General features: G+C 39.7%; 1 protein-coding gene across 1 annotated transcript in view; it reads left to right on the top strand.

Annotated features, from left to right (window-relative positions):
* Positions 1-16,695, top strand: part of LOC122789417 (cysteine and histidine-rich domain-containing protein 1-like) — a 338,356-nt gene that overhangs the window by 115,912 nt on the left and 205,749 nt on the right. Inside the window, exon 6 of the mRNA XM_044056856.1 lies at positions 6,950-7,005. Coding sequence (XP_043912791.1) covers positions 6,950-7,005 — 56 coding nt within the window. The remainder of the gene's footprint in view (positions 1-6,949; positions 7,006-16,695) is intronic.

Below are 16,695 nucleotides of genomic sequence, written 5' to 3' on the forward strand. Positions count from 1 at the left end.
TAGTAGTAGTCTTCAGGTCACAATTAATTCTAGCAGGGTGGCAAATTGTCCGAAGGAACATAGGGATTGGGCTCTCATGACAGCACCCTACTGTATGAACGTGTTGCATGCTTACTGTAAGTTAATGTCAACAGCCAAATATTTATTTATTTATTTATGTGTTTACTTAATGACTGATTATTTAGTAATAATTGAAATCAATCTTATGGATCCAAAAGAACAATACGTCAGAGGAAGAATGAAAATAGCATGTCAGTATATGAGAACTGGCGACATATATAGTGATCCATCAATGTAGTCAGATAAGAAAAATAACTACAAATGTAGTAACTTAAAGCAACTGAAAGAATGACAATATATTCAGCAAAAGCAGTTCAGAATATTAGTACAATGATATCAAGAAAGATGGAGGTGTGCAAGAAAAAATATGTGTGTGTGTGTGTGTGTGTGTGTGTGTCTATATATATATATATATATATATATATATATATAGGAACCAGTTTCATATGATCGACTGTTTATTTGGTCGACAGTTCATTTGATCGACAAGCATTTGCCCCCCATTGTTGTGTGCCCCTCGAGTTGATATATATAGGTGTGGGGTGAAGCCCCCACCTAAAATGCTTGTTGATTAAATGTACTGTCGACCAAATAAACAGTCGATCATATGAAATATATATATATATATATATATATATATATATATATATATATATATATATATATATATATGCATAAAATATACAGATAAAATGCGGTTAAGAATGTATAGGTTTTCAATAATGTCAGTGAAATGACGACAGAAAAAGCAGAGGTAAACATCTGCCATCACAGGAAAGTGTATCATTCAAGTATGAGTGGAACTGACACAATACAAGCAGTAAGCCCGCAACATGAAAATAGAATGAGGAACAAAAAATGAAAAAGGAGAAGCTATTTTATGTATCTATAACTATCTATCTTCCTTTGTATGTAAACACACACACACAAATATGAAGTTAAAGGGGAGGAGAAAGGAGTGAAAGGAAGATGGTTACAGTTAGTACAGGAAAGCAAAAACATGGTGGAATTAAATCAGACTGGAAGTCAAAGGAAATATCTAGTGAAATTATATCATACTGGGAGTTTAAATACATATCTAGTATCATGATCCTGAATCTGCAAAGCCTATGTGGACTAGAAAGGCTTACAGCAAATGTGATATAGGGAGTTCTTCCCTTTATTTATTTATTTTAGTTTGTTTACCGGGGTAGTACACTGATCACTATAGACTATTTGCAGGCACTGCCCGGGTGAAGAGATTCATAAAAAAAAAAAAAAAGAAAATAGAATAAATACACAAAGACACAGTATAATCACAGGGTCTATATTATATCATCGAACAGTTAGGTTGTCGAACACCTAAATGTTAACCCCTAAACATCAAAAGCTACAAACTGCGAATGGCCAATAGCTCGACGTTTAGGTGTTTGACAACCTAAATGTTCGTAATATAATATAGACCCTAAACACAGAAGGTACATAATCCCATAGATAATTGATACGATATGCAAATAATATTAGCAGAGTAGAAAATCAAATGTGAATTAATTTTAGTAGTAAATATGAGAGGGAAGCTGCAGTTGAGAACAGGAGATCAAACAGCATGCTTAAGACCAAGGCCTAAATGCTAATGTACCATTGAAACCTGCCCTTAAGGGATGTAGGTTTCGCAAATGATTTCTAGTACCTTTGGAGGTGTGTCTAAGTATGACCAGTGGATTGGCTGACGTTCCATCTGATTTAGCCTATGAATTGGGGATACTTTTATGAATGAAACTGGAACTTACTTTTGAATTAAGACTTTGACTGGTTAGTGTTTACTTAAAAGGAATCTGTGATGGACTTTATGATAGATCTGAAGAAGGGTTGGTAGAACCCAAAAGCGCTAATCTAGTATACCTGCTTTTTAAGAGTTTTTATTGCTGTTGATTTTAACACATTTATTAAAATCTATGTTTTTACCCACACCTTGGTTACCCCACAGAGTTTACTTTTGATATATATGTGTGTGTGTGTATATATATATATATATATATATATATATATATATATATATATATATATATATACACACGCACACACACACATACACATATACACATATATAAAGTACAACATATTATAGATGCATTCACAGGCCAATAGCTTTGTAATCATATGTGCAAATATGTATATGTATGCATGTCTTATGAGTATGTTTGTTTATGATTACCTGGGTTTCTACAAAGACTACGCAATATCTTCCTCAGGTAAGTATGAGATGGCCCAGTACATGCTTAACCTAATCTATTTATCTGACACACTTATGCCTTTATCATGCTATTGAAACTGGGGTTTTGGTGTCACAGATAGACACCACATTTCTATATTCATGGTTTTATGGCACACCAGCTCTGCTTTCATGGTAGTGGAAATTCAGTCTCCAGATCCACCAGAAGTAGTTTATACTCTTGATGGTATCCTGGACACAATACATTTTTTATTATTGTGTAGTCTAACCCCACCCTGATGGGATGCTTACTCTCTCACCAAACACATGCACACGCAGCCCTTCACAAGTGCAGACACAAGCTATCATCACTTGCATGGGCAGCCACAAAGCATGCCCTTTCTGACTGACCGCAGCTTGTTAGTACTACATATGGCTTCTGTATCAGGGTGGCAGAACCAGACAGCCAAGATCCACCATCCTTCCCCTCATGACAGTCATTTCCCTTCCCTCCCTGCCTTACCATCAGTCACTTGAACCACTATATGAACCTACGCCACCTGGGCCACAGTCAGGGCTTTATCCCTCTATACCAACAGGAGCTTTTACCTCCTCACTTCTGATGTTTGTTGTTACTGTTATGTTCTGGCAATGACCATTGATTCCTGTGCCATATTAGTTATATAAATACAAACTCTTCACTTCTCTTTACATGTTATTGATATTAAACATACTAAAACATGCAAAATAAAAAAATACCAACTATCTCTTATAAAATATTTAGCACTTTCACCTTTGTATTTTATACACTTCTTTACAACAAAATCTTCAGATACTTAAACTTCATTAAATACAAAATTATAACTCCAGCTCCCTGATTTAAACCAATCACATCACTTATACCCTCCTAGTTTTAAAAGACAATTTATATTTAAACTGTCGTTCGTACCAGGCAGAACATTTACATTTAACTTAATTTGCAAAACTAATTCCCAGTATTTCAATAGGGAATCAACATTTCCCATTTGTAATTTTTCTGTTACACTTTTTAAAACTTTAAATAAATTTGTTTTAATACCTTTGAAAAACAATAGCATGCTTGCTTAATGCATTTACATTCCTTTTGTTTGTTATAGCATTAACATGTTCCCCTATTCTTACAGCCAGCCTTCTTGTAGTTTTGCCTACATAAAATGAACTGCAGGTAGAAAAGGATACAGGATACACAACCCTTTCTGGGTTACATATGAATCTATCATAGGGACAAAATACCCTTTTATATCTGGTAATACTATAGTTCTTTCCAATGTTAATGTACTTTCATTTAACACATTATTTACAGGCATAGGTCCTGGATTTCTCTGCATATTTATAACAGCTTTTCCTAAATTTCTTTAATATTACCTTCTTCTCTGGCAGAGAATTTTGGTCCCTTCCCAAGAGCCTTTGACAAATGAACATCTCCCTGTATTATCTTCCAGTTACCCCTTTACAGTAATTTTAAAATAAATAGAATCTACACTACACAAGACAGGGCATGTTAAAGTGTAGACTGCCATCTTATTTCCTACCATCTCTATCACTTCACTATTACTACCTATTTCTAAGATTGGTGTATAAACTTCATTCCTCTCTTCTCTTATCGTATCCATGATGCTTTAATAAAATTTGTATTGTACCTCCTCTCTACAAACAAAACCTCCAAGTTTTTTTTAATTCTTTCAAGAATTTGTATTCCCCATTTGTCAGTTTATAAGGCCTGATAGCTTGCCCTATTATTATTCCCTTTTTCAAACAAAGTCAGTGCACACTTTCCCTGTGCAAATAACTGTTAAAAAACTCAGGTTTCTTATAAATACTAGAATTATTAATTTCATTAACTTGTATGAAGATGTCTATCAAATGTATTTCTTGTTTTGACCATTTAAATGTAAACTTTAAAAAACTCTGTTGATCTATTTAAATAAACCACAAAAGGTTCCAAACTACCTCCTTCTCTTTCTGCACTATAAACATATCATCAATAAGGCATTTGTAAAAAGCTACAGTCTCTTTATAGACACTGCTATGTACTACTTCCTTCACCCACTGTGCCGTCACCAAATGTGTATATGCTGGCGCCATGATGTTTCCCCCATCGCTACTCCTATAATTTGCTGAAAAATATTATCTTTAAATATCAAATAATTATTGTCCAGCACTAATTTAACTAGGATAGACAGTAACTCTATCTCCATGGTTGATAGCTGTGAATTTGTACTGAGATACTGCCTGCCTAAACCCTTCTATAAAGGTATGGAACTATACACGGCTACCATGTCAGTGGTTGCTAATATAAATATTTTATCCTATTTTACTAAGAAAGTGCCAACTGTCTTTTATAAATACTGGGGCCTTTTCTACCTATATAAAAAACACTGATAAATTCTGTTTTGTTTCCTTTAGAGGAAGCAGTTGCTCAAAAGGGTGGGCCCTGTGTGTTTTTTGTCAATTTTCTTTATGTCCAAAAAAAATACTCCATTTTTGGATGTTCCACTTTAAAAAAATTGTAAAATTCAAACCCTATAGTACCTTGATGAAATAAATCTTATAATTCTAAATGTATTTGCTGATGGCCTAATTGTACTTGTTTCTTTGTGATTCTTTCATAACTATGTTTTTCATTCAATAACTGATGGATCTTTTTTTTACCTGTATGTTCCATTTCCATAATAACCAAACCTGCCAATTTAACAGCATTCATAAATCTCATTTCTCTGTTGTGACTTATTATCAATTAGGCCTCTTTTTCCGTGGAACTCATACTAAAAAAAATTTAATTGGTGGGCATGTCAGCACACTATGAAATTCTTCTATACAAGTGTTTTCAAAAACATCTAGGCTCTGATTCCAAGGACTGGTCATTCATGCTGAGAGCAGGCTCTGAGCAGGTGTACTAGAATTTGATCTCAGTAGTAATCCTGTTTATAGATAGGCCTTGCACTGAGAGTTAAGTCTTTCGGAAGCGGGGCAGACTTACACTGACAGCAACTCTTTTGGTATCAGGCCCCTAATTTGGGGATTAATGCTAGATTTAAAATACTGTTTCTTCTAAAATTACTCTTTTCACCAATATTACTTGCTTGATGAAATAAATATTTCAATTTTAATCTTCTCACATATATTTTAAAATCACATATTGTTCTTACCAAATTGCCCCTCTTCAGGGGGACAAAAGTAAAACCTTTTCTTAAAACTTTCATCTCTGTATTCGTGAAAGTATAACTACTTAAACTGTAAATATTCATCTGGTTTCCTTCACTTTTATATACTTGCTCTTGTCCATAGTGCTTACACATTTCATTAATTATTTATATTACTTGTTAATGACCATTGTTTTAATTTGTTATAGTGTTGAATGATAAATGCTCATTTTTTTCTTTTGTCACAATATCTATGGAATGATAATACTTTGTATTTATTGCAGGTTTTCATTTGTCAGTCACAACTATTCATATTACATGGCTGAACACCTGTGAGAAACCTTTCTGTACTTTGTGTAGCAATTTTTTGTATTTAGAAGAGGCTTCTCTTTTTTATATCCAGCTTTTATTCTCTTCCCTTAAAAATGCTACAAACTGCTAATTTTCTACAAGATGACAAATTAAATATGGAGTTACACATGCAGGTTTACTAAGTGAATTTTCTTACCTCATTATTGTTGCTTTACTGAAGTTACTTATATTCTTACTCAGTAGCAAACAAATGGTATCAAACGTTATTTCACATTCAGCAAAATACAGAATAGAGATAATCACTGCAGCAAATTTCTGATACCCCACAATGTTGTTGTTATTGTTGTTTGTCTTTCGGCTTTTCCCGGTTAGGGGTCGCCACAGCGGAACTCCGGTCTGCTAATGATTGGCAGTTGTTTTTTATGGTGTTGAGTTGCCAGTCCGACGCCCAACCTTCAATGAAGGCACGCCCATTCAAAGCATGTCTTTCAAATGCTCACTCGACCGCGGGGAGGACATGCAGACTCCACACAGAAGGCACTCCCAACCCAAGCCAATAATCGAACGGGAGAACCTCTTGCTGTGAGGCAACAACGCTACCGTACCCCACAATAATTAGTGTTTATTGCCATTTGCCTACTGCTTACATTCATTAACACCTACACTAAGTGTACACTGAGTATATATGATGTGCGTTCAAGAACAGCCCTGCCACATATGTTTTGGGTTTCCTAGTCACTCAGAAAGATTGCAGTATGTATACATGTAGTCTGCACTTTGTGGTAACCTTTATGAATCCCCCTTGATATTTAAGACTGCTAGAAAATCAGTAGAAAAACTAAAATTAGGAGGAAGAAGGTGTGAGTTATACTTGTGTTATCTGTTCACTCAGAACAGTGTACACTTAGTGTAGGCATTACTGAATCCCAGGGAGTGTGTTTTTATTTTTGTAATCACTTTTCTGAGACTTAATTAAATGAAAAAAAGGCATTTATTAAAATACAGAAATAAAAAATTAAAGTGTATCTTCTGTTGCAACACTAACAATTAAGCATTTCATTGTTTCTGAAAAGGGTGCAACAAGGGATTGTGCATATTTTTTTAACACAAGAATAAAAACTTGTCTGTTCATTAATATCTGGAAAATGTATACAGAAGCAGCCTAACGGACGCAATATAATATGTTACCATTATTTTATTTCAGAAATTTCCAGTAAACTAACTGTAGGAACTACATGCAAGAATTCAGGATGCAAGCAGGTGAGTCTGCCATTTTCTGTTACACAGACTCACGAGTTAAAATGCACGTGGTAATAAAACTAAACAATACTAATGCAGCACATCACGGGAAAAGGCACGTCACAGCTGAGATATAATACACATTTTCGGAAACAAGACTTGTGGAAATAGGGGAGACATAAGAAGTGCACTGTAAAAGACAGAAATGTGTGATACAACAGCAACAGGGACAATAATATGAAAAATATATTTTCTAGGATTCACAGAAATGCTTACAGGACATGCTAATTGTCCAACATGGATTCATAGGTTCATAGGTAGGTACTAGGCTATTGGCCCTGGGGCCTATACAAGCCCAGCCAAAAAGGTACCCTGGCTTTTGCCACCTAAGAAAATGATTTTCCTGTGCCACTGTCGAGCAGAGCCACAGAGGTGATCCCCGGGGTGAATTTTCTATTTCCCATCCAATCATCAAGATTTTTCTTGAAGAGTGCTAATGAGGAGCTTTGTTTGAGATAGATAGGTAGTTTACTCCAGAGTATGGGAAGTCTCTGGGACAGGAATCTATCCCTCTGGCATGTTCTGTTTATTGAGGTGACAAGGTTTAGGTCCCTAGAGCGTGTAGCTCGGAGGGATTGGGATTTCTTTAAGTGAAGCATGTCCAACAGCTCTGGGTTTGACATAGCTCTGTATGTTAGGCAGAGATCACCTCTGAGCAGGCGATATGCGACGGAGTAAAGCTGGAGTTTTTTGATACGGTCTGCGTAGGGCAACTATTTGAGGCGGGTAATCCTCCTTGTGAGGTATTTCTGTGGCCTTTCCAGTTGTTGTAGATGTCTTGTGAGGTACATACCAAAAGGGGCAATGTAGTCTATAATGGGTCTAATGAGTGATGAGTAAAGGGGAACAATGACCTCTTTTTTTCTGAATGAGATATCTTTTGTGATGAGGTGTGCCACATAGAAGGATTTCCTGACTACTGAGGCGATGTGATTATCAAAGGAGAGACTACTGCCCACCTGTGTCCCAAGGTCTCTTGTCACACTTTCGGTGTTAAGTATACTACCACCTACGTTGTAGTTCATGGGTACAGAGTTTTTACCAAAGGGGATGACAATGCACCTTTTGGCATTGAGCTTGAGGCGATGGCTTTGACATCAGGCATCTGTCTCAGTGAGGCCCTTTTGTAGGATGTCCACATCATTAGGAGTTTTGATTATGGCTCCTAGTTTACAGTCATCTGTGAACTTCATTAGCCAAAGACCTTCTGTGTTAGCCTGTACTTCAGAGAAGTAGATACCAAACAGGAGATGATCCAGGACTGAACCCTGTGGTACTCTACTTGTCACTAGTCTGAAGTCGGATTTGGAGTCTGCTACTTTCACAGTGTGGGTTCTGTCAGTGAGCCAGTTGGCAACCCATCTTGTGACATAGGGATTTATACCTAGTTTAGTGAGTTTATCTATAATTCCAGAGTGGGGGATGGTATAGAAAGCCTTGGCAAGATCTAGATAGGCTGTGTGAATCACCTTACCCTTGTCTACGGCTTTGGTGACTGCTTCAAAGAAGTCTATCAGGTTTAGGAGACATGATCTGCCTTTTACAAACCCGAACTAGGTGGGGTCCACAGTTTGGAGATTACCAATGTCATTGTTTATAAGTTCCATGATGATACGTTCCATGGTCTTGCAGACCAGGCTCGTCAGGCTAATGGGGCGGTAGTTCCCGGGGTCCGTGGTGGCTCCCCCCTTGTGGAGTGGGATAACCGTCACTGTGTGCCATTCAGCAGGCACAAAGCCTGAGGTGAGGCTATAACTGAACATGGTACTTAGGTGGGGTGCCAGCTCGTTCTGTAGTTCGTGTAGAATGCAGCCTGGGATGTTGTCTGGTCACATGGATGCTGTGTTCTTGGCTTTGGAGAGTGTGACTTTTACCTGTGCAGCCGTGATTACAGGAACTTTGCATTCTTCCAGTATAGAGATGGGCTCTTTAGGGGGTGAGAGGGGGGGTAAAGTTAGCACTGAACCTATCTGCCAGGATGTTGGCAATATCAGTTGGGTCTGTATATTTAGTACCATTGTGCTGCAACTCAGAGCAGATCTGAGTGTTGCCATTGAGATTCTTGACATAGCTATAGAATGCTTTGTGGTTGTATTTAGAATCAGTGGTGATTTTGTTTTCATAACTAGCTTTGGAGGATTTTATTAGGGATCACAACTTCTTACTGAGGCTGACCAAGGAGCTCCTCCACTCATGGGATTTTACTCTTTTGCAACAGTTTCTTCCTTCTGTTGTACAGTTTGTTTATGGTAGGGGACCACCAGATTGGCTTCCTTTTTTTGGAGGATGGCATCTTGGTTCTGTTTGGGATAGCATGATCCATGCACTCATGTAAGTGCTTATAAAGTGCAATTGTGTAGGATTCAGTAGTCATAACTGTACTGTCCATCTGCATGGGTGTCATGAAGTTCACCACTTCTGTCTTAAGAAGCATGAAGCTGGCTTTGGAGAAAATTTTTACCATGGTTTCCTTAATGGGGGTGGGGGCAGGATGTGGATATCTAGGGTAATTAGCTTATGGTCGGATTGGACCAATGAGGTGTTGACTTCAGGTGTGGGAACACCAGTCACTCATGTTGATAATGACTAGATCTAGGATATTGTTGCCCCGGGTGGGGGTGTGGATAAGTTGATCCAGGGCATTGGACTTTATGAATTCCAGAAAGCATTGAGCGAAGGAGTTGGTACAGGAGTAGTTTTCCCAGTTAATAGTGGGGTAGTTGAAATTGCCCATTATTAGGGTGTTTGGTTGAACTCTAATATTTTCCAGTACATCAAGAAAAGAGGAGTGGGAATCCTGGGGCAAGGTGGGTAATCTGTATCAAGCTACAATTTGAATTGGAGTTTTGCCCAGAGTTATTTGCATTTGGATAACCTTGGCTGCATTATGCTGAGCAACTAGCCTGGAGGTGTGGATATCCTTAATGAATATGGACACACCTTCACCTTTGGTGTTCCGGTCCAGGTTACATGGCCAAAAAGTGTGGTATGAGTTATAGCCTGGCAGTGCAGGGGTGCTCTCTGGAGCCTTAAACCAGGTCTGAGTCACTGCACAAATATTGATGTTCTCCATTTTAAGGAGTGCCTCAAGTGAGTGCATTTTGAGGTTTAGACTTCTAGCATTGAGTAGCATCACCCTCAGTTTTTGCTTGCCTGTTTCTGTTACGGTGGTGAATTTGTCATTTGAACCTTGCCTAAAAAAGGCACTATAGAGGCGGCAAGAACCTTAGCCAGTATCCAGAATCCCAGGGGTGACAGGTGCAGGCCATCTCTGGCAAAGCATCGTGGTCTGTTGACCATGTCATCCCAGGCAGACAGATACTGGATCCCTTTAGAATGGCACCAGAAGCTTAGCCAATTGCTGAAGTCTATCATTTTGTCCTTGTACTGCGGCATCATTCTGGGTGATGGTAGAATGCTACTCAGGGTTAGGGTCATACCTGCCTGGGCTACAAGACTGGGGAGCGCTTCCATGTCTCTTTTCATGTAGTCCAGGGAGGTATGTCTCAGGTCGTTCACACCAACATGGACAATGACAGAGTCATATTTGTACTTGTGGAGTGACCTGAGTGCGTGGGTTATGTGGCGAATCCTGGCACCCGACAGGCAGCTGACAGTAAACTTCTCCTTGCTTAGCCTGTTGAGTGGGACATCAGTGTGCCTGACTATAGAGCCACCTATGACTAGTGTGTTGGGTACGTTGTTTTGCCTTATTGGCTGTGGTTGAGTGGCACACTGAGTCTGCGGGCTATGTGTCATTTGGGTTGTGTTGGGGGGTGGAGGTTGCTTGCATTTCTGCTTTGAAGGTCTCTGTTGCTTGAGCAGATTATTATTGAGAGCCTCTGTGAATGTTTTTGTGTTTCTATGTGTGTATTCTGGTGGTGTAGATTTAGTGAGACTATGTGATGAGTGTAGTGTGGTGCAAGTGTTTACCTTCTCCTCTTGACTGTCAAGTTCAGTCTTGTTTGGAGAGAGCTTTACCTCCAGTTTGGCTAGATAAGTGTATCTCTCACAGGTTATAGTGTTGGGTGGTAGGAGGAGAGGGTTGTCTGTGTACATGAGGCAATTTTTACATTGCCCCAAGATGCCCAGATTCATCCGATAGACAGGAGAGAACATTGGGAGCTGACCCTTGGACATGCCTGAATAAAAAAACAATTTTCCTCTAGATAAGTGAGGAAAGTGAGTATAAGAGCTGTTTTTCTCTAAGCAAGTGAGGAAAGTAAGTACCAAAACTGTTTTCATCTAGGTAATGAGGAAGGTTGACTGCTGTAGTAATTAGTAGGTTATTTAGTGCTTACAAGTTCTGAACAAGTGCTGATCACGAATAAGCAAATTCAAGTGCTAAAACTAAGAATCTGTATCTGGACTAAACTAGTTACAGGAAAGGGGGGAAACAAGTGCAAGTGCGGGCTTTTAAATCAGAAAGTTGAGAGAGATGGAAAAACTGTCCATACAGCCAATAACTACAATTTCTGGGCCAGAACCACTCCTTATGTGGTAGATAGGTTACCTAGTGATAACCACTCCCACTGATAAGCTAGAAGGCTTCCCTTCAACACAGAAAGACTGCGTGGGCTCAGAAGCTTACATACAGTCCTGGATACAGCAAATCTGAATCTGGACTACACTAGTTACAGGAAAGGTATTGTTTTTATATATATATATATATATATATATATATATATATATATATATATATATATATATATATACAGAAATGTAGCTAAAACAGCAGTAAAAACAATTCAAATGCAGTGCAAGCAAGCACACTTGAGTATGTAGCAATGTTAGACCAAACAATTTAAAAAATACAATTAAATTAAAAATGACTAAAAACAAGTGCAGAAGGAGTCTATTAGGTAGAATGAGGTAAAGAGATGGGACTGGGGGGAGTGTCCCAGATCAAATCTACAGTGGGGGCGGGCAATTGCAAAAGCCTCCAAAGTTAAACAACACAGGAATAAGGAGGGTGGGTATGGGAAAACCAACACCTTCAGCAGAGATCTGAAAAAAGTACAGTTTTGTACCTACCATAAATGTAGATGTTCGAGGATCTAAAAGCTGGGCTGGCGTTGGGAATGAAAGAAAATAGAGCCAAAGCCAAAAATAGTAAACCAAAAACAGGAAATAAATAAAAATAAAAAAAACACAGCAAATACAAAAAAGGAGGAGGGATAGGGAAGGGGCAGCAATGTAGATCCTCCGAGCTCTACATTTATGGTATGGTACAAAAATGGTACTATGTTTATCGTCTCACATTGCTGCAGTCATAGCCTGTGGGTAGAATCCAAAGCAAAAGGAAAAGGGGGCTGGCAAACTAAATAGCATTAGGAGCTGCTAACATGCCCTGTAAAACTGCAGTGGCAAGGCAAACCCAGCCCTGACTTGGAATAGAGGAGATGGTAATGCTTAGTAAAAAGTGTGTACTGAACCAAAGTAGCTGCCTCCAAAATATCCTGTAGGCAAATGAATAGACTGGTTCAAGGCCACATTAGAAATCACTTTAGGCATAAAAGTAGGGTTAGTCCAAAGAAACTCTATACTTATGAAATATCAGAAAGGGTTCAACTGCCATGAGTGCCTGTAATTCAGATACCCTCCTAGCAGAAGTAATGGCCAACAAAAAAGCAGTCTTCCAAGACAAAACAAATTAGGCACTGAAACATCAATCTTCCATTTATCAGCATAAACTTTGACATCTAAAACCTGTTGACCATCACAGAATACTAGCTATTTAGATGCAGGGACTGCACCCGAACATTGAGAAAATGATTGTTTGACTGGGATAACAAAAGAATCATGCAAGGCTTGTCCCCGCCTGACTTTCAAGAGTACCTTGGGAAGAAGAGGCAGAGGGGGAAAAGCATAAACGTGAAGGTTGTTCCAACTGAAAGATAGAGCATCCACTTTCCAAGCATTTGGGTGGAACATCTTTCAATTGTTTGAATACCTGAGGATCCAGTTTCCTCAATACATCTGCTAGGAGCTGGCAAGAAACCGTGCTTGAGTCTGTGCTCCTGCAGAAAACGTGCTTGAAGATTGATTTGCAAACTCAGTGCAAAGAGGAGGGAATGGGTTTCCCCCTTATTGTTGATGTACCACATGACTGTTGTGTTGTCTGTTTGAATCAACACCTGTCCGCTGAAAGTAGTCCTTGAAGGCCATCAAAGCAAATTGGACTGCTAACATCTCCTTCATGTTGATATGCAAATGTAGTAGTTTGGGAGGCCACATGTCTTGTATCCATTTCCCATTGAAGTGTGCTCCAGCCCAAGTCGAGGAGGCATCCGCGGGGGATCTGACTCCTTTCTGGTCGGGTCACAGAGAGAGTCCTTGTTTAGGTGACATTCTTGAAGGACTGTCCTAGCAGTCAGCCTGGACATTACTGATAACTGCTGGAAGTATAGATGAAGAGTTCTTTGTTTGTCTGCCATCTGAGAAGCTGTATTCAGTCTCACACCCAGAATGCACATGTCCTGAGAGGGCACTAGACTGGACTTTATTTCGTTCACAGAATACCCTAGGCACTTTAAAACTGCCATTACATACTGGAGATGTTGTAGTAACTTGTCTTTGCAATGCAGAGAACTGATAATGAGAAGTACCAGCCGAAATCTCAGGAATCTCCTGCAGCTGGGCCTGATAGGGAACTTTGGAATGTCTAGGTAGGTATTGAGAATGGACAAATCCAGAATTGGCCTCCAAGTGTTTCCTTTCTTTGGCACTAGGAATAGAATAAAAACCTAGGCCTACTTCTGATGGAGGGACCACCTGAATTGCCCCCATCTGTAAAAGTAAAGAAATTTGCTCCTGAGCCTCCATCCTTTGCTGAGGAGGCACATCCAGCATGCCTTTGAAAGGAGGAAAAGTGTGAAAATAAAACTTGTACCCGTGATTTATTATATCCATCACCCATTTGTCCTGGGTGACCAAATGCAAGTTTTGTTTGAAAAGTCCCAACTTTCCTCCTAGAGGAGCTGCCAGTAGAGAAGGGTCTGGCAGCAGAAGATACAGGTCATTGGGTCTGTTAGAAGACTGTGCAGGAGAACTCCAAGTCCTAGGTCTGAAAGAACCCTGAGCGTGAGCTCTGCCTCTACCATGCCTAGACCTGCCCTTAGACTGATAATCTGAAGAAGGAAAAGACCATCCTCTAGCAGGCCAATTCCTACTAAACTTAGGGGGCTGCACCTGCATAAAATCTTTGACCGCCTGCATAGACTTAGCCTTATCTTCCATCTTTTTCAAAACTGATTCCACAGAAGGACCAAAAAGTACTTCAGATTGAAGAGGAGCATCCAAAATCGAGCCTTAACATGCTCTGACAAATTTTGATCCTTAAGCCAGGCATGTCTACGAATAACTGAACCTGTAGCAGCCACCCTGGATGCAGCAAACCACACTGCAAAGAATGCTTGCCAACTTGATCTGATGCATGAACCAACTCCTGGAGCTCCTTACACTCTATACCCTCAGATAAAGCATCCACCTTAGATTTCAATTGACCTAACAAAAATTCTGATACTTCAGCATATGAAATTGGCAGTTCAAAGCCCTCATAGCTAACGAGGAGGTGTACACTTTTTCCCCATCTATCTAAAGCTCTAGAATCTTTATCCAAAGGAACTGGATTCTTAGCACAGAAGCCCCTAATACCCCTCCGGACCTTGTAATAGTTTTCGGATCAGCTCTAGGACTCTTGTACAAATACTTATGTGCTTCTGGAACTCTATAATATCTGTCTGGCTTAACAGGGCAGGAGGTAAAGAATCAGGATTAAGGGAAGATTCAGAAAAACATCCTGAACAACTTCTAAGACAGGAGGAATAGCCAAGGGCCTATGCTGTGGCAGAAACAAAATCCTAAATGCTCCCTCATGGAATGTAAAGTCTCAGAAAAGAAAAATCCTCTGGAGGAGAAGCAGAAGGACAGGAGTCCTCTGCATCCGATAAAAATAAAGGGAATTTCTGAGTTTCTTCAGCTGAGGAATCAGAGTAGTCTGAGGAATGATCCATCCCTCTAAATCTGCCTCCACCCTAGGCCTCTTCTCTGGGGGCATAGAACCCTGATCAAAGTAATCAAGTCCTCAGCCATTTTGAACTATGACCAGGGCCAACATGACAAGGTTTGGCCTAGCATGGGCTTTAGCCCACTGAGTAGAAGGCCTAATAACCTTCTGTAAAGATGGAACTACAGACACCTGAGCCACCTCAGCCGGGCCTAACTCCTGAGAGGCCAACTCATTCAACCGAGCTCAGAGAGAACGGGCGTCCGCAACGGACGACTCATCCAGTTTAGACTTCAAAGATCTATCTACGCTTTTTTTAGGGCAGGGCGTCGGAGGATCCGGCGGCATGTTATAGTTACACCTTTGGCACAGTCTAATCTCCGCTAAATGTGCGCTTGTTAAATCTTCGATAAATGAAAGCTCTAGGCAACAATGACCAGCGCCAGCCCAGCTCTTTGGTATATCGGCGGATCGAGGACAGCGGACTACCCACAGGTTATGACTGCAGCAATGTGAGACGAAGAACATCTATACAGTGAAGCAAAAATAACAGTGCACAACTCTGAAGTCAGCCAGCAATTATACAAAATTAGTCAAACAACAATTACCAGTACACAACTCTGAAGTGCCAGAAAAATATACTCCACTCTGTATCTCTCTAGATAGTTTGAAGAGCACTCTGTCAGGACACAGGAAGGCTCCAGCAATGATATTGATCAATTAGTGCAATGATAAGAAAATGTCATTCAGAGACAAGAAAGGTGACAGTGAGAAAGACCTCATTATCATTATTATTAAAATTTCTCTGAATCAAACACTAGTGCTCTCAGTCTTGACAACACTAGTGTTCTCTCTAGTGGCCCATGTTGTGCATTAGCAAAGGCACAATCTTAAAGACTCCTATGTAAACACACACACACACACACACCCACCCATGCACACACACATCCACTGATCAACAAACAAGCTCCCCTTACACACACAACACTCCCATGCCTTGGCTGAACGTACTTACGCAGTGAGTACTCCCATGGAGGTGAATGGGTGACCACTGCGTTTCCTACTGTTAATTTTGTCTCCTAGAGTAAAATTCTATGTGGCTAAATAATTATTCTTCATATCAAGAGCCACGGGATTGCACATGGTTAATTAACATTAGACACTCCTCCAAACTGCCACATTAAAATGAAATTTCACCTGCAAGACAGCCTTCTGTGCTGAGGCCCCTGCAAGGAGTAAACCTCAGCAGTAGAATTGTCCCTGAATTGTAAAGGCTTAGCATAATGTGGAAACATATCAATCTAAAACTACCATATCACTCTAAGCATAGCTGGACTATAATAGGGGCATTTCAGGTGGCCACGGGTCCCATGGCTTCTAAGGGGACCATGGCCAGCTCCAAAAATGGTGTTCTTATTTCTTTCCTTATATCCTGTTTTCATTTCCATGATTAAGATGTACTGTAATGTCTGTGTCCATTTAGAAATGCTTGCTGACTCAACAACATCAGTAGACACTTGTTTACACTCATGGACATTAATTTCAAACAGCAAATCCTTTTCTGACATGTAGTGAGGCAGAAGAGCATTAAGCACTTGCTGACATGATATACTGCTCCCATTTGGAGAATTTCCTCTGGCACT

Source organism: Protopterus annectens, chromosome 14.part0 (assembly GCF_019279795.1).
Source record: "Protopterus annectens isolate FY-2018-M chromosome 14.part0, PAN1.0, whole genome shotgun sequence".
Classification (NCBI taxonomy): domain Eukaryota; kingdom Metazoa; phylum Chordata; order Ceratodontiformes; family Protopteridae; genus Protopterus; species Protopterus annectens.